Raw genomic sequence first — 22,707 nt, forward strand, 5'->3', positions numbered from 1 at the left:
CCTAAGCCAGCTCTTACCATCTGAGAACACCCCATAGAGACAATAAAACAATAGAAGATTTACCCTTCAAAAAAACCAGGCATATAACCACGGCCAGAACCGCAATCGACCAGAATCCAGGATAAACCCACACACACCTGCATGGGACATCAGTTTAGAACAATGAAGATGAATACATCACTGACCATATGTCTGCATCACCTCCACAGGACAAGCACCTATTGATCCTGCATGGGACAAGTACATATCGATTATGTGAGCAATAATAACTGATTAGCTCATCCCTTAACATGAGTAATTTGATTGGTCTACACAACTATATCGTAACATATTTAAACCCTACTTTCCACTGTATTGGGGTCCTCCACGCACTAGGCTGGGGCACTGCTATACGCATAACTAAAGTAAGAGAATAACTTCCCTTGGTAATTTTATGCTAAGCGTCCTTGTCTCCCTCCTTGGCTGGTGAAGAACTGACTTTTATAACTACCCACGCTGCGCAGAGATGTGCTTTTCGGCAGCAGGACAAATGCCATTTTTCTGTGTTATGAAGAAGCCCCCAATGAAAAGATACATTACGATGATTTCACTAGTCTCTATCCCTTTATCAGCAAAATAAAACAATATCCTCTTGGGTACTCCAAAGTTATTTTTGAGAATTTTGACAACTTGACAGCCTACCTCGGGATGGTCAAAGTAAAGGTGTGCCCGTCTTGTAGGCTCTTTTTTCCTGTGCTTCCCGTGAGGGTAAATAGGAAGCTATTTGTTTCCCCTGTAACACACTTGTGCTGAAACCTGTCAGACCCTCTGCACCCACAATGATGAAGAAAGAGCCCTTGTGGGTACCTGGTGTTCCCCAGAACTGAACAGGGCTCTGGAGAAGGGCTACAGGGTTTGCAAAATCTATGAAGTTTGGCATTTTGAAAAGAGGGGCAGCAGCCTTTTCTCAGATTATATAAAACTCCAGCTTGGCCAGAAGCAGGAACCTTCAGGCAGCACAGCCTGGAGCACAGATAATGATGACATGTTGAAGATTACAGGCAGAAAGACGGTGTAATTTTGTGACCTGAACATATTAAGAAAAACCCTGCCCAAATGCCAAGTTGCAAAGCTGTTTTTCTCTGTGGAGAAAATTTGGACAGAGATCCAACCTACCCAACACCACCATTGTAAGAGAACCAGATGAAACATATGGTTACCTATTTTCTCTGGCTTATGATGTGTCTTCTTGTAATTTTACTGACAAGGATATGGCCATTGTCTTGTGGAAGAATGCCAAAGGACACGTGACCCTGGAGCGTAACACTAACATTTTTATATCTTGCTTCATCACAGCATATGTGTGTTTAGAGCTTTACAATTTCTTAGATGCCTGTATTGGGTCTGGCTGAGATGGAGTTAATTTTCCCCACAGCAGCCCTCATGGTGCTGTGCTGGGTATTGGTAGCTAGCAAGGTGTTGATAACACACCAGTGTTTTGGCTACTAGTGAGCAGTGCTGGCACAGCATGAAGGCTGTCTCTCCAACATTTCTCCCCCTCTCACCAGTAGGCTGGGGGTGGGCAAGACCTTCGGAGGGGACAAAGACAGGACAGCTGACCCAAACTGACCAAAGGGATATTCCATACCATATGATGTCTGATCAGCAATAAGAAACTGAGAGACAGAGGGAGGAAGTGGGGACATTCATTTTCTTACATTTGTCTTCCGGAGCAACCGCTATGCGTACTGAGGCCCTGCTTCCTGGGAAGTGTTCAGACATCGCCTGCTGATGGGAAGTAGAGAATAATCTTTTGCTTTTGCTTTGCTTCTGTGTGTGGCCTTTTGCTTTGCTGTATTAAACTGGCTTTATCTTGACCCACGAGTTCAAGGTTGGTTTTTTCCATCTTATTTTTCTCCCCTCCCTGTCCTGCTGAGGAGGGGAGTGACAGAGCCGCTTGGTAGAGACCTGGCATCCAGCCAAGGTTAAACCACCTGTGTTGGTTTTGCATGGCAAGGTTTTGGTAGCAGGGGGGGCTACAGGGGTGGCTTCTGTGAGAAGCTGCTAGAAGCTACCCCTGTGTCTGATAGAGCCAATGCCAGCCAGCTCCAAGACGGACCCGCTGCTGGCCAAGGCCAAGCCAATCAGCGCCTCTGTGATAACATATTTAAGAAAGACAAAAAACAGTTAGAGAGCGCTTTTGCAGCCGGAGAGAGGAGTCAGAAGATGTAAGAACATCTGCAGACACCAAGGTCAGTGCAGAAGGAGGGGGAGGAGGTGCTCCAGGCACCGGAGCAAGATTCCCCTGCAGCCCGTGGTGAAGACCATGGTGAAGCAGGCTGTCCCCCTGCAGCAGCCCATGGAGGAAGGATGAGGGGGTGTAGCGATTCCACTTGCAGCCCGTGGAGGACCCCACGCCGGAGCAGGTGGAGACACCTGAAGGAGGCTGTGGCCCTGTGGGAAGCCCGCACTGGAGCAAGCTCCTGGCAGGACCTGTGGATCTGTGGAGAGAGGAGCCCACGCCAGAGCAGGTTTGCTGACAGGACTTGTGACCCCGTGGGGGACCCACGCTGGAGCAGTTTGCTCCTGAAGGTCTGCACCCCGTGGAGGAGACTCATGTTGGAGAAGGTCGTGAAGGACTGTCTCCCGTGAGAGGGACCCCACGCTGGAGCGGGGGAACGATGGGTCCTCCCCCTGAGGATGAAGAAGCAGCAGAAACACCGCGTGATGAACTGACCGTAACCCCCACTCCCCGTCCCCCTGTGCCGCTGAGGGTGGGCGGTGGTTGAAGCCGGGAGTGAAGTTGAGCCCGGGAAGATGGGAGGGGTGGGGGGAGGTGTTTTAAGATTTGGTTTTATTTCTCATTCCTCTACTCTGTTTTGCTTAGTAATAAATAAGATGAATTCCCTCTCTAAGTTCGGTCTGTTTTGCTCGTGATGATAATTAGAGAATGATCTCTCCCTGTCCTTATCTTGACCCGTAAGTTTTTTTTCATTGTACCTTTTCTCCCCTGTCTAATGAAGGAGGGGAGTGATAGAGTGGCTCTGGTGGGCACCTGGCCCTCAGCCAGGGTCAACCCACCACACCACCACAGTCCTTTTTGGCGCCCAACGTGAGGCTCAACAATGGCAGTTTTGTATTAAGTGTGCTACAGCTATAGTAGTTATTAAGTTGCAAGCTCCTGTGCGGGTCACGGAGTGTGTTACCTGCACTGCTTATCTCTATTTTTCTAAGCTTAGGAACATGCTAATACAAACAATGGCTCTGTGCTTTGCCCTGGTGTTGATGATCTTACTGTGCTGGGGGAGCTATTTTGTGGGGAGGATGAAGGAACTTGGGAGCATGCTAGTACAAACAATGGTTATGTGCATGGCCCTGGCATTGATGATCTTACTGTGCTGGGGGAGCTATCTTGTGGAGACAATGAGGGAATACATCTCTCTCTCTCTCCCCGGGATTGATGTGGGTGGTTTTATTATGCAGGCTCCCAAGGTCCTTGTTCACCCTTATGTGAGCTGTTTAATATTACTAATTAATACTGCTGGCATATTATGGGTGTTGTGGAATTTGGTCTCGTCCTGGTTTAAGAGAAGACAACTTTTGGGTGAGGCAATACTGAAATGCACCCTGAGGCGGTCGATCCCCGGGTGGCAGGGTGTGTGGAAGGATTTGGGCAGGTTCCTAGGGCAGTTATCATCTCCCATAGCCTGGGACTTTACATCTGAACAGGCAAGCAATCCCAGCAAACTGACACGCCACCTGATAGAAGGGTGCCTTGCCTACCCCAATGAAAACCAACAGCTTCTAGCACTGTACTGGGGCCTGGCCTGTGCCTATCGAGCCACAGTGCAGTACTCTCAGAGGACTGTGGTTGAGGCAGGGACCCAAACTGCATCTGAGGACATCCTGGTTGAGATAGGGACACAAACAACAACAACTACAGTAATTGCCCCAGTAGTAAAGAAGAAACAGTGGACAAGGAGGTCAATATCATCGATTAGTAAGGGAAGAGGAAGAAGAGGAGGAAAGGTTTGATCAGGAAGCCGGTCCTTCAGCAAAGAAGTGGGAGGAAGGAGTGAGAGAAATCAGACAGGAAGCAGAAACTACCTGGTCCCTGACCTCATCTGAACTTCGAGACATGCAGAAAGATTACAGCTGCCAGCCAGGTGAGTGGATTGCTGCCTGGCTGCTTCGATGCTGGGATAATGGGGCTGACAGTCAGCAACTGGAAGGCAGGGAAGCCCAACAGCTGGGATCCCTTGCTAGAAACTGAGGAATTGAGAGGGGAATTGGAAAAGAGGCAGCAATTTGCAGTCTGTGGAGACGGCTCCTCTCAAGTGTGAGGGCAAGATACCCATTCAAGGAAGATCCTGTGAATTCCCCAGGAAAGTGGACCACTGCAGATGAAGGCATCCAGTACCTGAGAAAATTACACAGAATCACACAGATTCACAGATTGGTAGGGGTTGGAAGGGACCTCTGGAGATCATCTAGTCCAACTCACTTGCTAGAGCAGCATCACCTAGAGCAGGTTGCACAGAATTGCGTCCAGGCAGGTTTGGAACATCTCCAGAGAAGGAGACTCCACAACCTCTCTGGGCAGCCTGTTCCAGTGCTCGGTCACCCTCAAAGTGAAGTTTTTCCTCATATGCAGATGGAACTTCCTGTGTTCCAGTTTCTGCCCATTGCCCCTTGTCCTGTCACTGGGCACCAGTGAGAAGAGTCTGGCCCCTTCCTCTGGACATCCACCCTTTAGATATTTATAAGCATTGAGAAGATCCCCTCTCAGTCTTCTCTTCTCCAGGCTAAACAGACCCAGCTCTCTCAGCCTTTCCTCATACGAGAGATGCTCCAGTCCCCTAATCATCCTGGTAGCCCTTTGCTGGACTCTCTCCAGTAGGTCCCTGTCTTTCTTGAACTGGGGAGCCCAGAACCAGACACAATACTCCAGATGTGATCTCACCAGGGCAGAGTAGAGGGGGAGAATAACCTCCCTCAACCTGCTGGCACGCTCTTCTTAATGCACGCTAAGATACCAAATTGATCTAGATGATCATGAGGTCTCCAAAGATCCAGAGGATGTCCCATGCACATGAGCCACATGGAGGAAGGTGATTCAAAGTGCCCCAGCGTCCAAGTCTAACAGCTTGGCAGTGATGTATTGCCTGGATATGGACACACCAACTGTGGAGAAGGTGTCTTCTTGGCTCCAGAACTTTGAAGAAAATCTCTGTACCTCCTCATCCCTATGGACCAGCGTGTTAGCTGTCAGGGGCACCCCAAGAAATCAGTCCTCTCCTGCTCCGGTCAGAGGGAAAGGGAGCCCCAGGCGTATGCTGCATGGTGCACTCTGGTTCTTCCTGTGTGACCAAGGGGAGGACATGAGGGAGTGGGATGGTGAGCCCACCTTTAAGCTGGAAGCCCGTGTACATGAACTGAGAGGGAAGACAGCTGTTAAGAAGGGCGTCACCCAAGAAGGCTGTCAGCGTAGTTACTGCGGAGACACAAGGCGGCAATCAGCAATCTTCCAGACATAGAACTAAAATCACCTCCCTTGATCCTGGTGAGGGGACTTCTGGTCTGGCACTGCGAGGGTCAGACAGCGAATACTCTGACCGGGAACAGGAATAGAGGGTCCCTGCCTTTGGCCAGGAGGAGGAAAGGGATGACCGGGTATACTGGACTGTGTGGATTCGATGGCCTGGCACGTTAGACCCAGAGAAGTATAAGGCTTGGTAGTATAGTAGGCCTTTGGTAGTATAAGGCACAGTGTACACTGGTACCGTCAGGGTATAGGGGCACAGAACCCATCTGGATCTCTGGAGTGACAGGGGGATGCCAAGAACTGTCCGTATTGGAGGCTGAGGTGAGCTTAACAGGGGACAAGTGGGAGAAGCACCCCATTGTGACTGGCCCAGAGGCCCCTTGTATCCTTGGCATAGATTACCTCAGGAGAGGATACTTCAAGGACCCAAAGGGGTACCAATGGGCTTTTGGTGTAGCCACTGTGAACGCAGAGAAGATCGAACAGCCATCTACCCTGTCTGGTCTCTCAGAAGATCCCTTTGTTGTGGGATTGCTGCAAGTTGAAGAACAACAGGTGCCAATTGCTACCAGGACAGTGCACCGGCGGCAATATCACACAAATTGAGACTCCCTGGCTCCCATCCATGAGCTGATTCATTGACTAGAGAACCAAGGAGTCATCAGCAAGACTCATTCACCTTTTAATAGTCCCATATGGCCAGTGCAAGAGTCTGATGGAGAGTGGAGGTTAACGGTGGACTATCGTGGCCTGAACGAAGTGACACCACCACTGAGTGCCGCTGTACCAGACATGTTAGAGCTCCAATATGAATTGTAGTCAAAAGCAGCCAAGTGGTATGCTACAACTGATATTGCCAATGTGGTGTTCTCAATTCCTTTGGCAGCAGAATGCAGGCCACAGTTTGCTTTCACGTGGAGGAGTGTTCAATACACCTGGAATCGACTGCCCCGGGGGGTGGAAGCACAGTCCTACCATTTGTCACGGACTAATCCAAACCGCACTGGAAAAGGGTGGTGCCCCTGAACATCTACAATACATCGATGACATTGTGTGGGGCAGCAAGGTGAAAGAAGTATTTGAGAAGGGCAAAAGAGTAATTCAGATTCTTCTGAAAGCTGGTTTTGTCATAAAGAAGAGCAAGGTCAAGGGACCTGCACAGGAGATCCAGTTCTTGGAAATAAAATGGCAGGATGGAAATTTTATGGCGACATGGTACTCCAGAAAGGATTGAATCAGACAATGGGACTCATTTCCGAAATAACCTCATAAGCTCCTGGGCAAAGAAACACGGCATTGAGTGGGCGTATCACATCCCCTATCACCCACAAGCCTCTGGAAAGCTCGAGAGATATAATGAATTGCTAAAGACTATGTGGCAATGGGGCATGGAAGCACTGGGATAGGAATTTAGCAGAAGCCACTTGGCTGATTAACACCAGAGGATCTGCTAACTGTCCTGGTCCTGCCCAAACAGAACCCCTACATAGTGTGGGAGGAGAGAAGGTCCCTGTAGTGCACGTGGGAAAGTGGCTGGGGAAGGTGGTGTGGATTGCCCCTCCCATGGGAAAAGGAAAACCCATTCCTGGGATTGTCTTTGCTCAAGGACCTGGGTGTACTTGGTGGGTAATGCGGAAGGATGCGGAGACCTGGTGTGTGCCTCAAGGAGATTTAACCTTGGGGGAAAAATAATCTGTAATGTGAGTTGTATGTTTGATGTGGTTTAGCCCCAGCCGGTAGCTAAGTGCCACGCGCCGCTCGCTCACCCCTCCCCCGGCGGGATGTGGAGGAGAACGGAAAAACAATGGCAAAGCCTCGAGGGTTGGGATAAGGGCAGTTTACTGGGACAGCAAGGGAGAGGGAAAACAATCAACAGCAGTGCTGATAACAGATAGTAACAATGGGTGATAACAGAGAACGATTTACCGATGCCACCACCAACCGGATGTTCGACCCGTCCCAGAGCCACGCCTACACGCCAAACCCACCCCTGCCGACTAGCCCCCTTTTATGGTGAGCATGATGTCACATGGTATGGAATAGCCCCCGGCCAGCTTGGCTCACCTGTCCTGGCTCCTTGGGAAATTAACTCTATCCTTGCCAGAACCAGGACAATGTTGTAGGAAGTAAGGTAGCAGGAATGACCTGAACCGATGAAGAATGAGTTTCGCAAGGAGCCAGACAAGTGCAACCCAAAGCAAGCCGGTGCTGGTGTCCGACAATCGGACATACTGCTACTCCTGTCCTGAACACCCATCCTGACAGATTGGGCCCAAGTCATAGCCTGTTCATGAACATCTGGAGGAGCGGAGGAAGCTCATGGAATGAGAGAGTAACATCTATCTGTTAAAGGACTGGGGATAGTAGTTAATGAGAATTAAATACAATGGAATGGTTATAAGATATATATATACACACATGTATTAAAGTATGTGGGACTTGAGCATGACGCAAATGGTATGGAACAAGGGGTGGAGATTGTAATGGGTCTGGCTGAGATGGAGTTAATTTTCCCCATAGCAGCCCTCGCAGTGCTGTGCTGTGTATTGGTAGCCAGCAAGGCATTGATAACACACCAGTGTTTTGGCTATTACTGAGCAGTGCTGTCACAGCGTACTGAAGCCCTACTTCCCAGGAAGTGGCTGGACATTGCCTGCTGATAGCAAGTAGAGAATAATCTCTTGCTTTTGCTTTGTTTCCGTGCGTGGCGTTTTGCTTTGCTGTATTAAACTGCCTTTATCTTGACCCACAAGTTTGAGGTTGGGTTTCTTCCATTTTATTTTTCTCCCCTCCCTGTCCTGCTGAGGAGGGGAGTGATAGAGCAGCTTGGTGGACACATAGCATCCAGCTAAGGTTAAACCACCACAATGCCCTGCAAGACAATTTCCTTTATCATGACACAGACTGTGATATTCTTGAGTCGTCCATGGGACTGAAACCCACCTGCTCAGGGACTATTTAGGCAAGCTGACAAGGAAGTTGCTGCCAGATGAGAACGTTACTGAGTTTGTGTCATCAGGCCCCAGAATCCTACAGCTACATGCAGTTTGAAGGAAAGTGTTGTTTAAAGGTTAAAGGCATCATTCTAAATGCAGCAAACAGAGCAAAGATCAATTTTGAGGCCCTGAGGGATATCATGTTGGATTACGGGATAAATCCAGACAGTAATGACCCTAAAAAGATCATGATAGAGTAGCGTTCTATCGTCAGGAACAAACAGAAGTGGACAACAGAAACCAGGCACCCCCAGAACATGCAGAAGGTGGTCTACAGCAAGAGTACTGACTAAAAATTTTAACAGCCTCCCCTATGATTTTTGATGATGGACATGTGCTGGAAGCATCCCTTTTCTGCTCTTCTATCAGGGCCTAGCAACTGTGCAAAAAGTTATTTTGTAAAATGTATTTTGGAGAATGTTGACTGCTTACTTTCTGTTATGCCTAAAAAATTGTGTGGTGTTACAGATATTGGCAACCATTGTATCAGGAAATATCCTTTTATCTAATTTGTGGAGGACTTCCCTGAAAGCCTTACAGATAGACATTTATTTCTCCCTAATGAAGTAAATACCGTTGTGATATATGATTTGATGAACTGCTTATGTGAGCAACAAAATTGAGAAAGCTTTTATTAACTATGTGCATCACGGGAATCTTAGCATACTGTACAGTGTCCAGAATTTTTTTGCCAAGGTAAAAAGAGCTGTGCCATCACCCTCAACACAAAATATATGGTGTTATTTAAGAACTCCCAAGATAATCTCTAGGTTGTATCCCTATCCAGGTAGATCTACCCTGGCAAGGCCTGGTTCTTTTTATAAGTGTTTGAAGATACTGTGAAGGCACCTGTGGTGGGTTGACCCCAGCTGGAGGGTAAGCCCCCACCCAATTGCTTGCTCAGTCTCCACCACAGCAGGATGGGGGAAAGAATCGGAACAGAAAAAGTGAGAAAAAAATTGTGAGTTGAGATAAAGACAGTTTAATAAGTGAAGAGGAAAAAACTGTTGATCCAGTTTTCCCCCTGGAAGAGGAAGCAATACTCTGCTCTGCTTCTGATGACCTGATAAAGGTAATTTCTGAAATTGTGCTGAATACCTTGAAGGGAACATTCCATTAACACCCCACCAGATACGCGTTCTGAAAAAGGGGCACAAAGTCATTAAAAGCCCGAGTAGTAAAAGTGTGTCCTTCAAAAGAAAGAAGCTACTGTGAATGAAGCTGGTGGCTTTATCAGTCATCTTCTAAGTTTTGCTCTCCTGCTCATTGGGGGACTTCTGGTAAAGCAGTGATAGAATATGCAAAAAAAAAAAAAATGTATCTGGTGCCTGCAAACTGTTTGGAGCAGCTAAGGATGCCACTATTACCCAGGGAAGACATGAGGGCTCATGCAGTCTACTCTTTGGATGCTGAAATGAGGGACATTCTACAACAAAGTAACCTGCTCAGTTGACATGGGGCAAGCAATGAACACTGTCTACCTGGATTTCTCCAAGGCTTTTGATACGGTTCCCTACAGCCTCCTCCTAGGGAAACTGATGTGTTATGGTCTAGACAAGTGGTCCATGCGGTGGGTGGGGAACTGGCTGACAGGTTGCACCCAGAAGGTGGTGGTAAATAGCTCTTTTTCAAACTGGCAACCTGTCACAAGTGGGGTCCCCCAGGGATCAATACTGGGCCCAAAGCTGTTTAATATCTTCATAAGTGATCCCATCTGGATGATGGGATCAATTGCACCCTGATAAAGTTTGTGGATGATACCAAACTGAGTGAGGAAGTAGACACTTCGGAAGGGAGAGCCACCTGCAGGAAGACCTGGGAAGTCTGCCATAGGAGGAAAGGCTGAAAGAATTGGGTTCGTTCAGCCTTGAGAAAAGAAGGCTTAGGGGAGACCTCATCACCATGTTCCAGTACTTAAAGGGTGGCTACAAAGAAGATGGAGACTCCCTTTTTACAAGGAGTCACATGGAAAAAACAAGGGGTAATGGGTGCAAGTTACTCCTGGGGAGATTCCGATTGGACACAAGAGGAAAATTTTTCACAATGAGAACAATCAGCCATTGGAATAATCTCCCCAAGGAAGTGGTGGATTCCCTAACATTGGGCACTTTTAAGATTCGGCTGGACAGGGTGCTGGTCCATCTTGTCTAGATGGTGCTTTTGTCTAGACGAAGCTTTGGCCAAGATAGGCTGGACCAGATGATCCTTGAGGTCCCTTCCAACCTGGTATTCTATGATTCTATTACATTCTCCAAAAACCAGTCTTGACAGCGTACGAGAAAGCTAAAGTGTATACAGTCACTCTTCAAAAGTACTTGGCATACATGAAGGAGACTGATCAGGAAAGGAGGGGGAAAAGCTTTTTTCCAGAACAAAACAAGGCAGAAGCAGAAAAGCCCTTTGGGACTCCTGAGAACCCTGACCCTGTTGTCCAGGAAGTGTTCGATAACGTGCATCCATGATATAGGAGCACAAGTGCTCTGATGTGAGCAGCCAGAAAGGCGCCCAAGTCAGAAGGGAAAAACTGCCGAACAAAGGAAAACACCTGCCAGACTAGGAGCTGTGAGCCTAGGAACCCAGCCTTGGAACCAAAAACATCCTTGCAAAGTGCAGCTGGCCTCTTTGAAGTATAGCTGCGGTACCTAGAAACCAGAGACATCCTGAGATATCATCAATAAGCACAAAGCCAAGAAACTATAACAGCAACTTATCATCTGAGAAGGTGGAAAAAGTAATAAACTGGTCCAAAACAACAGAAAACATCATCCAAAAATGACTTAATTTGCCAGGAGCAACCACAGGAGATTTAAACACGGTGTAACCGAAGGCAGCACTCAGTTGGCGAGGAACACAGCAGCGGCAACTGTAAGTCCTGTGGCCGAGCACTAGATTAAGGCGGATAGGGGGTTCCCGGAGCCAAGAAAACCCGAGGAAGAGCAGAGAGACCCGCCAGGGGTTGGCAGCTCTATGGAGCAAGGTGGCCTGCGCGAGGCTGACGTGGCTTGAGCATTGCCAGGAGCAACTGCGGGAGATTTAAATGGCCCTAGGGAGCGCTAGCAACCCATAGCGTTGCAAACAGGGTATGGCATGTCAGCCAGGGCATGGCACAGCAGTACGCAGGGAAGGGCGCACAGGGAGGGCTCTGTAATCTGCTTGTAGGCCCACAGCCCAGGGAAGTGCTCTAGGTCTCCGCCAAAATGGTGGGGACTCGCCTCAGAGCTAAAGACAGTGTTCCTACAGAGAACATGTGCCCTGAGATGTCTGACGCATTCACCCAGTCAGAAGCGGTAAGGAAGGAGACTTCAGTACAGGCGGTAGGTTTCAGTGAGTGCCCAGACCCTTCTCCTGGTGAAAAGGTAAGTACCTGCACAAGATGTGCACAAGTTGATGATCTGTTACATCAGGTGGCTGAGTTGCAGGAAACAGTAAAAAGGCTGCACAGTATTAGGGGGGCTGAGACAGAGATAGATAGGGGGTTTCATAACCAAGTACCTATAGTGGACACCACAGAGAATGAGGCACTTTGGACCCTGGTGACCCACAAAAGTAGGGCTCCGCTTCAGTCTTCACCCTCCAGCTTCACAACCAAAACCAGACAGACACCCACAAGCAAGGTCCGCAAGGAGAAACTGTATCAGCAGCACACAGTGGATACCATAAAAAGAAACGATGAGTGCTTGTAGTGGGTGACTCTGTTAGAGGGGCACTGAGGTGCCCATCTGCTGACCTGGCAGGGAGTCACGAGAGGTATGCTGTCTTCCAGGAGCCAAGATCCGAGATGTTGCCAAGAGGGTGCCACAATTTGTCAAGAGCACAGACTACTATCCACTGCTATTCTTTCATGTGGGCATGAATGACACCACAAGCTGGAACCTGGGTAGAATCGAGGAAGACTATAAAGCCCTGGGGGTGCAAGTGAAAAACATTGGTGCCCACATTATTTTTTCCTCCATTCTACCAGTTGGAGGGAAGGGGGCAGCCAGAAATAGACATATAATGTATATCAACTCCTGGCTACATAGCTGGTGCCATCACAAGGGGTTTGGCTTTTATGACAGTGGGACATTCTTTGATGACTATAACCTGTTAGAAAGGGATGGGATCCACCTGTCTAGAAGAGGCAAGGGAATCTTTGGCAGCAGGCTGGCCAACTTGGTGAAGCGGGCTTTAAACTGAAGGATTCAGGGGATGGGGTCCAAAATGGCAAAGCCCATGCCATTGCATCCAGCTGGGGAATAAGCCAGGTTAACCAGAGCAGCAACAAATGTCCTGTAACTGCCTCCCAAGATGAGAACCAGAAAGCCAACCACCTCAAGGATGTGTATGGCTACGGCAGACCCTCTTGCACCCCTCCAGGGAAACATCCACACTCGATTACCTCTCTGAAATGATTGTACACCAATGCATGCACCATGGGGAATAAACAGGAAGAACTAGAGGTCTGTGTGCGGTCGCAGGGCCATGATCTCATTGCAATTACAGAGACATGGTGGGGTAGCTCGCATGACTGGAATGCTGTCATGAATGGCTACGTACTTTTTAGGAAAGACAGGCTAGCAATGGGAGGGGGTGGAGTTGCTCTTTATGTGAGAGAGCAACTGGAATGTAATGAGCTCCACCTAGGGGTGAATAATAATGAGTCGAGAGCTTATGGGTAAGGATTAAGGGGCAGGCTAATATGGGTGACACTGTTGTGGGTGTTTACTACAGGCCACCTGACCAGGAAGAGGAAGTCGATGAGGCCTTCTACAGACAGCTGGAAGTAGCCTCATGATCACAGGCCCTGGTCCTCATGGGGGACTTCAACCACACTGATATTTGCTGGCAAGGTGTCGTGGTTTGGCCCCAGCCAGCAGCTGAGCAGCACTAGGCCGCTCGCTCACCCCCTCCCCCGCCCCAGTAGGATGGGGAGGAGAATGGGAAGAGAAAGGCATGGGTTGGTATAAGGACAGTTTACTGGGACAGCAAAGGGAGAGGGGAAAAAAAACCAAAACCAGTACTTAACAGAATATACAAAACTGGTGATACACAATGCAGTTTCTCACCCAACAACTGTAAAATTCAGACCGCACGCTCAGAATCGTCCCGAAGCCAGACCAACCCCGAACCACGCATCCTGGAGCCGCGCTATCCCTCCCCAACTAGCACCCCTTTTATGCTGAGCATGATGTCACATGGTATGGAATACCCCCTTTGACTAGTTTGGTTCACCTGTCCTGGCTGTGTCCCATCCCAGCTTCTGGTGAAAATTAACTCCATCCTAGACGAACCCAGGACAAAAGGCAACACAGCCAGGCACACACAGTCCAGGAGGTTCCTGCAGAGCATTAATGATAACTTTTTGACACAGGTGGCAGACGAGCCCACGAGGAGAGGAGTGCTGCTAGACCTTGTACTAACGAACAAAGAATGATTGGTTGAAGATGTGAAGGTTGGGGACAGTCTTGGCTGCAGTGACCATGAGATGGAGGAGTTCCGGATTCCACATAGAAGGAGCAGGGCAGAAAGTAGGGTTACAACCCTGGACTTCAGGAGAGCTAGCTTAGGCCTTTCCAAAGACCTGCTTGGGAGAATCCCATGGGTTAAGGTTCTAGAAGGTAAGGGGGCCCAAGAGAGCTGGTCAGTATTCAAGCACCACTTCCTCTGAGCTCAAGATCGGTGCATCCCGAAGAATAGGAAGACAAGCAAAAGAGGAAGGAGACCTGCATGGATGAACAAGGAGGTTCTGGGAAAACTCAAAGGGAAGAAAGAAGTTTACAGAATGTGTACAAAGGGACTGGCCACTTGGGAGGAATATAGGGATGTAGTCAGAGAATGTAGAGATGCAACAAGGAAGGCTAAGGCCCGCTTGGAATGAAAACTGGCAGGGGAAGTCAAGGACAACAAGAAGGGCTTCTTCAAGTACATCATCAGCAAAAGGAAGACTAGGGAAAATGTCGGCCTGCTGCTGAATGAGGTGGGTGCCTTAGTGATGGAGGATACAGAGAAGGCAGAGTTACTGAATGCCTTCTTTGCTTCAGTCTTTACTGCCAAGGCCAGCCCTCAGGAAACCCAGACCCTGGAGGTAGGAGAGAAAGACTGGAGAAAGGAAGACCTTCCCTTGGTCGAGGAGGATCAGGTTAGAGAACATCTAGGCAAACTCGACACTCAGAAATCCATGGGCCCTGATGGGATGCACCCATGAGTGCTCAGGGAGCTGGCAGATGTTATTGCTAAGCCACTCTCCATCATCTTTGAAAGGTCATGGAGAACAGGAGAGGTGCCTGAGGACTGGAGGAAAGCCAATGTCACTCTGGTCTTCAAAAAGGGCAAGAAGGAGGACCCAGGAAACTACAGGCCAGCCAGCCTCACCTCCATCCCTGGAAAGATGATGGAACAGCTCATTCTGGGGGTTATCAATAAGCATGTGGAGGAGAAGGTGGTTATCAGGAGTGGTCAACATGGATTCACCAGGAGGAAATCATGCCTGACCCATCTGATAGCCTTCTATGATGGCATGACCAGCTGGGTGGATGAAGGGAGAGCAGTGGATGTTGTCTACCTTGACTTCAGCAAGGCTTTTGACACCGTCTCTCATAACATCCTTGTTAGCAAGCTTAGGAAGTGTGGGTTGGATGAGTGGACAGTGAGGTGGGTAGAGAACTGGCTGAATGGCAGAGTCCAGAGGGTTGTGATAAGCGGCGCAGAGTCTAGTTGGAGGTCTGTAGCTAGCGGTGTGCCCCTGGGGTCAGTGCTTGGTCTGGTCTTCTTCAACATATTCATCAATGACCTGGACAAGGGAACAGAGTGTACCCTCAGCAAATTTGCTGACGATACTAAACTGGGAGGAGTGGCTGACACACCAGAAGGCTGTGCTGCCATTCAGTGAGATCTTGACACACTAGAGAGCTGGGCAGAGAGGAACCTCATGAAGTTCAGCAAGGGCAAGTGTAGGGTCCTGCACCTAGGGAGGAATAAGCCCATACACCAGTACAGCTTAGGGGTTGTCCTGCTGGGAAGCAGCTCTGCAGAGAAGGACCTGGGAGTCCTGGTGGACAAGAAGTTATCCATGAGCCAGCAATGTTCCCAAGAAGGCCAATGGTATCCTGGGGTGCATTAAGAAGAGTATGGCCAGCAGGTCGAGGGAGGTTATCCTCCCCCTCTACTCTGCCCTGGTGAGATCACATCTGGAGTATTGTGTCTGGTTCTGGGCTCCCCAGTTCAAGAAAGACAGGGACCTACTGGAGAGAGTCCAGCAAAGGGCTACCAGGATGATTAGGGGACTGGAGCATCTCTCGTATGAGGAAAGGCTGAGAGAGCTGGGTCTGTTTAGCCTGGAGAAGAGAAGACTGAGAGGGGATCTTCTCAATGCTTATAAATATCTAAAGGGTGGATGTCCAGAGGAAGGGGCCAGACTCTTCTCACTGGTGCCCAGTGACAGGACAAGGGGCAATGGGCACAAACTGGAACACAGGAAGTTCCATCTGCATATGAGGAAAAACGTCTTCACTTTGAGGGTGACCGAGCACTGGAACAGGCTGCCCAGAGAGGTTGTGGAGTCTCCTTCTCTGGAGATATTCCAAACCTGCCTGGATGCAATTCTGTGCAACCTGCTCTAGGTGATCCTGCTTTAACAGGGCGGTTGGACTAGATGATCTCCAGAGGTCCCTTCCAAAGTCTACTAATCGGTGAATCCGCGAATCTGTAATTTTTATCCAAAATGGAGCTTCTCTCTCTGAGAACTTCCCATGCCAGACATACTTTTCCTTTCCTAAACAGGTTGAATTCCGCACAAACATTCTATGAGGTCTTGGACTCTCACTGCAGATGCCTGGATGACTCCAGACTCTGTGACGTGGATCATCTCAGAAATGAGACTCTGTCTGTTATCTTATTGGTCCCTCCTTGGGCCCACTTTTGGGGTTGGTTTGGTTTGTCCTCCTCCACCTTTGAGATCATTTGGCGCCTTCTGAAATCAAATTCACTTGATATCAGTATTATATATTCATATAAATAATCTATCATAAGTATATCTGCTGTTATATTGTTGAGAAGTTGCTTCACTAATGATAAGTTTGTAGTAACTTGTAATAGTATATTCTTGGTTGTTGCTGTTATTGATTGCTGCTGTATGATTGGTTGCTATTATTGATTGTTACCATACTAATGATTGATACTATATTATTGATTGCTGATAGTAATTTGTAATAGCTTGATTATATACATTCACTTAATTAATCATAGGTAAACTTGCTAGTGGTGATTTGTGCGGTATTTGTGACAATCTGTAATAAAATAGTGACATTTAGAGGATAAAAGTCTCTGTGTCCTTGTGTATTACGGAATCCTATGAACTGATGGTTGCAATCTCTACATATCTGCAGGCCAGGTAACCCTTTAGGTCATGACATGCTCCTAGGTAAACTAGCGCAACACAAGCATATTTCTTCTTTGGGCGACCGAGGAAGCTTTTGTATACAAAGGAGATGTCATCAGGAGGTCCAGCCTGCTCAAATTAGTTCATGGCATCCTTCAGACTTGTGCCCCTTCTAGCCTGAGAACACCTAAATGCTGGAATGTTTTACGAAAGACATGGCTGCAGTGAATGCCCAGTCTTCTGCCATGGTTCATACAGCAAACCGGGATCTCTTGGAACAACTAAAAGTGACAGAGGAGGACCAAGAAGCACCATACACATGACCTAAGAAGATACCCAAAGCAAGCCCAGTGGCTCATCCTGTAAAATTTACTGTTGAAAATAAATATTCATAAAATCCTTAAACTTTGTTGCCTGTAGTGTCTATTTAAAAAAAAAAAAACATATTGGGAGGTTTAACCACCCAACCATATCGGATGGTTAAAGAATATACACACAAACACAAAGCCCTGCAATTGGGTTGTAAGTTCTATTTACAGAACACATTTATGAAAATCATTACAAGAGATGCAGGCCTGGGTCTCCTGAAACATTTTTTCAGTAGCTCTGGTGACAGGGAAAGCTCCATACTCATATTTTACAAAAGGCATAACCATCTGGTCATTTTGTACTAGATGATAGTTAGAATACAGTTTTAAAAACTCTTCAAAAGGTAGTCCGTTGTTACAGTGGTGTAGGAAAAAGACACAATGGTATCCACAGGCTGTGGAGAGGGGATGCCACAGTTGCTTCCTGTGGCAAGCAATATCCATAGTGTTGTGTTTTAAAAAGGACATGATGCTTTCAGGAAAGAGAGTGCTTTTTTGAGGGGGGTATAGCCATACAGTCAAAAAACTGTGAGGTTCTGATTGGCCAGGAAAATTCTAGCCAGTGCTCTCAAGGTCGGTTATGTAGATCCATATTCACAACCACACTCGCTGATCTTGGAGAAACATGGGCCCTATGGAGCCAGTCGCTCAGGTACACGCCTAGAAATATTTTTATGGCATTGAGATCTGCTGAAAAAAAAACAGGAAAGCTGTTTGGTGTCCATCCTCACATAGAGTCAAAGAGCAGATGTCTCCAGTGGATTATTTCAAGATGTTGTCCAATACAAATACATCATACACAATCATATTAACAGTGGTGGTCAAGGCCTCTGTAAAGTGTACTTCTACTCTCAGGTTTTCTCTTTTAATCAGGCACTAGTTATCTGCACATTCTTGAGTGACGAGAGGTGTTCCTCAGGGGTTGGTACTGGGACCTGTGCTGTTTAATATCTAGTTCCATTCTATGATTCTAGTTCCAGCCAGCTGCAAGATGGACCCATTGCTTGCCAAAGCTGAGCTAGTCATAGAATCATAGAACGGTTTGGGTTGGAAGGGACCTCAAAGATCATCTAGTTCCAACCCACCCTGCCATGGGCAGGGACACCCTCCACTAGACCACATTGCCCAAAGCCCCATCCAACCTGGCCTTGAACACTTCCAGGGAGGGGGCCTCCACAACCTCTCTGGGCAACCTGTTCCAGTGCATCACCACCCTCACAGTAAAGAATTTCTTTCTAACATCTAATCTAAATCGACCCTCTTTTAGCTTAAACCCATTACCCTTTGTCCTCTCACTACATTCCCTGATAAACAGTCCCTCTCCAGATATCCTGGAGGCCCCCTTCAGGTACTGGAAGGCCACAATTAGATCTCCCCGGAGCCGCCTTTTCTCCAGGCTGAACAATCCCAACTCTCTCAGCCTGTCCTCATAGGAGAGGTGCTCCAGCCCTCCGATCAGCTTTGTGGCCCTCCTCTGGACTCTCTCCAACAGCTCCATGTCCTTCTTGTACTGGGGCCCCCAGAGCTGGATGCAGTACTCCAGGTGGGGTCTCACCAGAGTAGAGGGGCAGGATCACTTCCCTCGACCTGCTGGTCACACCTCTTTTGATGCAGCCCAGGACATGGTTGGCTTTCTGGGCTGCAAGCGCACACTGACAGCTCATGTTGAGCTTCTCATCAATCAATACCCCCAAGTCCTTCTCCTCGGGGCTGCTCTCAATCCATTCCTCGCCCAGCCTATAGTTGTGCTTGGGATTGCGCTGACCCACGTGCAGGACCTTGCACTTGGCCTTGTTGAACTTTAGGCGGTTCGCACGGGCCCACCTCTCCAGCCTGTCAAGGTCCCTCTGGAGGGCATCCCTTCCCTCCAGCGTGTCGACCACACCACACAGCGTGGTGTCATCGGCAAACTTGCTGAGGGTGCACTTGATCCCACTGTCCATGTCGCCGACAAAGATGTTGAACAGTGCCAGTCCCAGTACCGACCCCTGAGGAATGCCACTCGTCACCGATCTCCACTTGGACATTGAGCCGTCGACTGCAACTCTTTGAGTGCGACCATCCAGCCAATTCCTTATCCACCGAGTGGTCCATCCATCAAATCCATGTCTCCCCAATTTAGAGACAAGGATGTCGTGTGGGACAGCGTCAAATACCTTGCACAAGTCCAGGTAGATGACGTCTGTCCTTGTGCTTCTTTATGGGAATGTTTCAAGAAATTCTACTGTATTCAGAGCAATGTCAGAAGGCAGCCAACTACTGGTAGAAGCAGCAAGCCATTCTCCTATCACAGACCTTCTCCATCATTCCTACTGATATGTGCTTAACTGCAGTTTTCTGACATTAATTCATTTCTACATGCAGCTATGCAAGCATGTATGTATAGTGATGTACAGCACCACCCTAGACAAACACCATAACAAGCCAAGACATGTTCACAGAAAATGTCTACTAATATACATTATTTGCTATTTTCTGTGCAATAGGTACATATACACTCTCACTTATGTCAGCTAAAAATCTACATAAAATTGCATATAAATAATAACTAGGCAAGAAAAAGACCTGAGAATATTTTCCTACATAGCTGTAGGACACTTGAAACATCAGTACTTTAACTGTTCAGAAGCACCTCTCCCCCACAGTATCTTAATATGCAAAAAGAAACCTGCCAAGCTTCATATTCTGTAAAGTAACATTTTAATTTACACTCGAGTGCACAAATGTAATCTGTGAGTATCATGGCTGATATAACCAATGCTTAAATAGAGCTTTGACCCTCCATTTACCTTTCACTAAAACAAAAAAAACCAACTAAACCCACAAAACACAAAAAAAACCCCAAACCAAAAATCACCATCTTTTACTACAGTGCAATATAAAATTACCCATAGAAAGCTGGGCACTAGTATACCTTGCTACTATTAGACTGAATAGTAAGGTTATAGTCAAGTTTAGCACTTGTATAAGAGTATTAAGAATGGTATAATTGGGACTGCTGTTGGTTGCAAGTTGCAACTTAAAAGAATTAAGCAGTTATGAACAGATACAGGTGCTAACATATGTTAATTCTGGCTTTCCCACCAGTTTAGACTGTTAACAATAACTGATGCAAAAAATACACATGTAGTTAGATTGATCAAGCTTAAGGATTTGCATAACAATTCCCAAAGCTTCTGCACAAAAGGTACCTTTTTTCCTCCTAGATTTGCCAGAACAGCTTCACTGCCCTGCTCTTCACTGCCTAATTCTTATTTCCAGTGTATTTTAAAGCATTTATAGGAGGAGAAGAAAGTGTGGGTCTGAAAGAGAGAGAACATGGGGCAAAACAGGCCTGCAGACCCTTCCACTGTGGCAGGAAAAGAGTTCACCAAATTCATTCCTATCTTGCTGATGACACTACAATAGTAAGTATAGATATAGGAACTCAGAGAACAGGAAAGTTAAAATATATGCATCAGGATCTCCGTGCTGCAGGGGAATATCCTATCTACGTAAGAGCACCGGGTGCTGCAAGAACTCGAGAAGCACCATGCAGCTGTGAGAGGATAGCTGCTCAGCCACATGAAGAACGTGTCTGCTACCTACCCTGCACCCCCTGCCCCACATAACCGTATTTCAGACACCTCCTGCCCGCTACTGCCTGGTCTCACGGTGCGGCCCCGGAGTTATCTGGGTCTATTCGAGAAGCGACTTTAAAGACGGGGAGCAGCTGGCTGAAGCTGCCAGCCGTGCCGTGGAGCTCAGCTGCGTTACGAGGGGGCAGCAGCGTTACCACCTCCTGCTGAAGCGCCAAGCGCGAGCACACCCCACCCCCACCACTGTCGCACACGGAAGCATAACACTGCGCTAAGCGGATCGCCAGCTGCCTGCGCTCTGCACCCTGACGCGACAGGAAATCCGCAGTTAATGCTGCGCCCGTGGCCCAGCCAGTACACGCGCACCCGCCTGCCCGCGGCCCGACAACCAGAAAACACACACCCACACCCCAAACAGCACATCTGGGTGATTTAATCGTACCGCCCCAGCGGGCCCCATGGGGGATGCAGCCTTCGCACAACCTTCGCGAACAATGCTGGGCACCCCACTGCCGCTACTCCACAACATCGCCCGCTGGCGCTTCACAGTACCAGCCCGTCGCCTTCGGTCCCACCGCACAGCACCTTTGCCGCCAGCCCCTCGCCGGCCCCCACAGCACCTTGGCCAGCTGCACGGTGCGCTAAGGTCTGCCCAGCTTCCCACGCCCGCCCTCCCCTCCCCGATACCACCCGTCGCCCGCGCTCCAGCAAACACAGGCAGGGTCCGCCGCGGAGACCAAACTGCAACCTCAGCAACTCAGCGAACCGACACCACCCCCACCTCCTACCAGCAGTCCAGAGCAGCAGAACTCCGACACGCAGCGAGGAGAAACAAGGCTCAGAGCACGGTGCAGTCCACTATGCTCACTAGGGCTAAAGGTGAAAATAAACCCCACTCCCCTGCACTCGCGGCCCATGAAGTAATGGATGCTTCCAGTCATTCACAAAAGACCATGTGACTGAAAGAGGGGCGTGACATCCGGAACAAATGGTACAACTGGCTGTCTGCAAGGGCAGGTACTTTACCAGAAGCTGGCGTGCTTGTCACTTCTTATCTTGGCTAAAAGTTGTCCCTGTACTATTTGCATAGGTATATTATGTATATTTAGAAACTCTATTTTCTTTTGCTGTCACCAAAACATGCTGTCGGAATTATGTACTTAAAGAGCAAAGGTTTGTGGAAATAATTTGTTCCAATGTGCAATAAAAAAAGTGAAATATTTAGTCAAAAGGGAAAAGTCAGATTAAAACTGAGCTATGTAGAAATATCTACAAAGGTACCACATTGCACTATCTAGAGCAGGGGCAGCTAGCCTATAGACCTTGACCCATATGCAGCTTACAGGGTCTTCCAGTGCAAGCTAGTGATCCTGCTATATGGACTGCCAACCCCAGGTTACAAACACAGTGGTGGGGAGTTGTTTCCCACCACCTTGTGCCCAGAGTCACCCTCTCAATTTTCTACATGGTTGTTCTTAACCATATGACAATTTTGTATTCAGCTGAAGGGGCTTAAAAAAATGCTACTTCACTATGCTCTTGAATATCCCCTAGAATGGTCACAGATACAAATGGATACCATGTTTGTAGAGACAGAAAAGGGGGAAAAAAGTCACGGCAAGACTAAAACTGGAGATAAAGCTCATGAAAGGTACCAAGGAATTGTAGACATTCTTCACCAACTTCTGCTATTCCTTGAGACAGATACCAAACTATTCTAAGACACAAAAAAGCAAATAGAGAAAATATTAAATTGCTGTATTGCATGATCGCCATGGCCTCTCTAATCTCTGCACCCACCACGACTGATGCAGCTTCCCAGACAGAGTGCCAGTGGGAACACACTGCCACCCAGGTTTCAGGCTGCAGGGTATGCCCTACTCTT

At 48.1% G+C, this 22,707-nt stretch overlaps 1 protein-coding gene across 1 annotated transcript in view; it reads right to left on the reverse strand.

The window, feature by feature from the left end:
- Positions 1 to 21,780, reverse strand: part of LOC104631438 (macrophage immunometabolism regulator) — a 44,970-nt gene extending 23,190 nt beyond the window's left edge. The window contains exon 1 of the mRNA XM_075739102.1: positions 21,611 to 21,780. Within this exon, the coding sequence (XP_075595217.1) occupies positions 21,611 to 21,763 (153 nt within the window). The 5' untranslated portion in view covers positions 21,764 to 21,780. The remainder of the gene's footprint in view (positions 1 to 21,610) is intronic.
- Between the last annotated feature and the right edge of the window lie 927 nt (positions 21,781 to 22,707).

This window comes from Balearica regulorum, chromosome W (assembly GCF_011004875.1).
Source record: "Balearica regulorum gibbericeps isolate bBalReg1 chromosome W, bBalReg1.pri, whole genome shotgun sequence".
In the NCBI taxonomy this organism is placed as follows: domain Eukaryota; kingdom Metazoa; phylum Chordata; class Aves; order Gruiformes; family Gruidae; genus Balearica; species Balearica regulorum.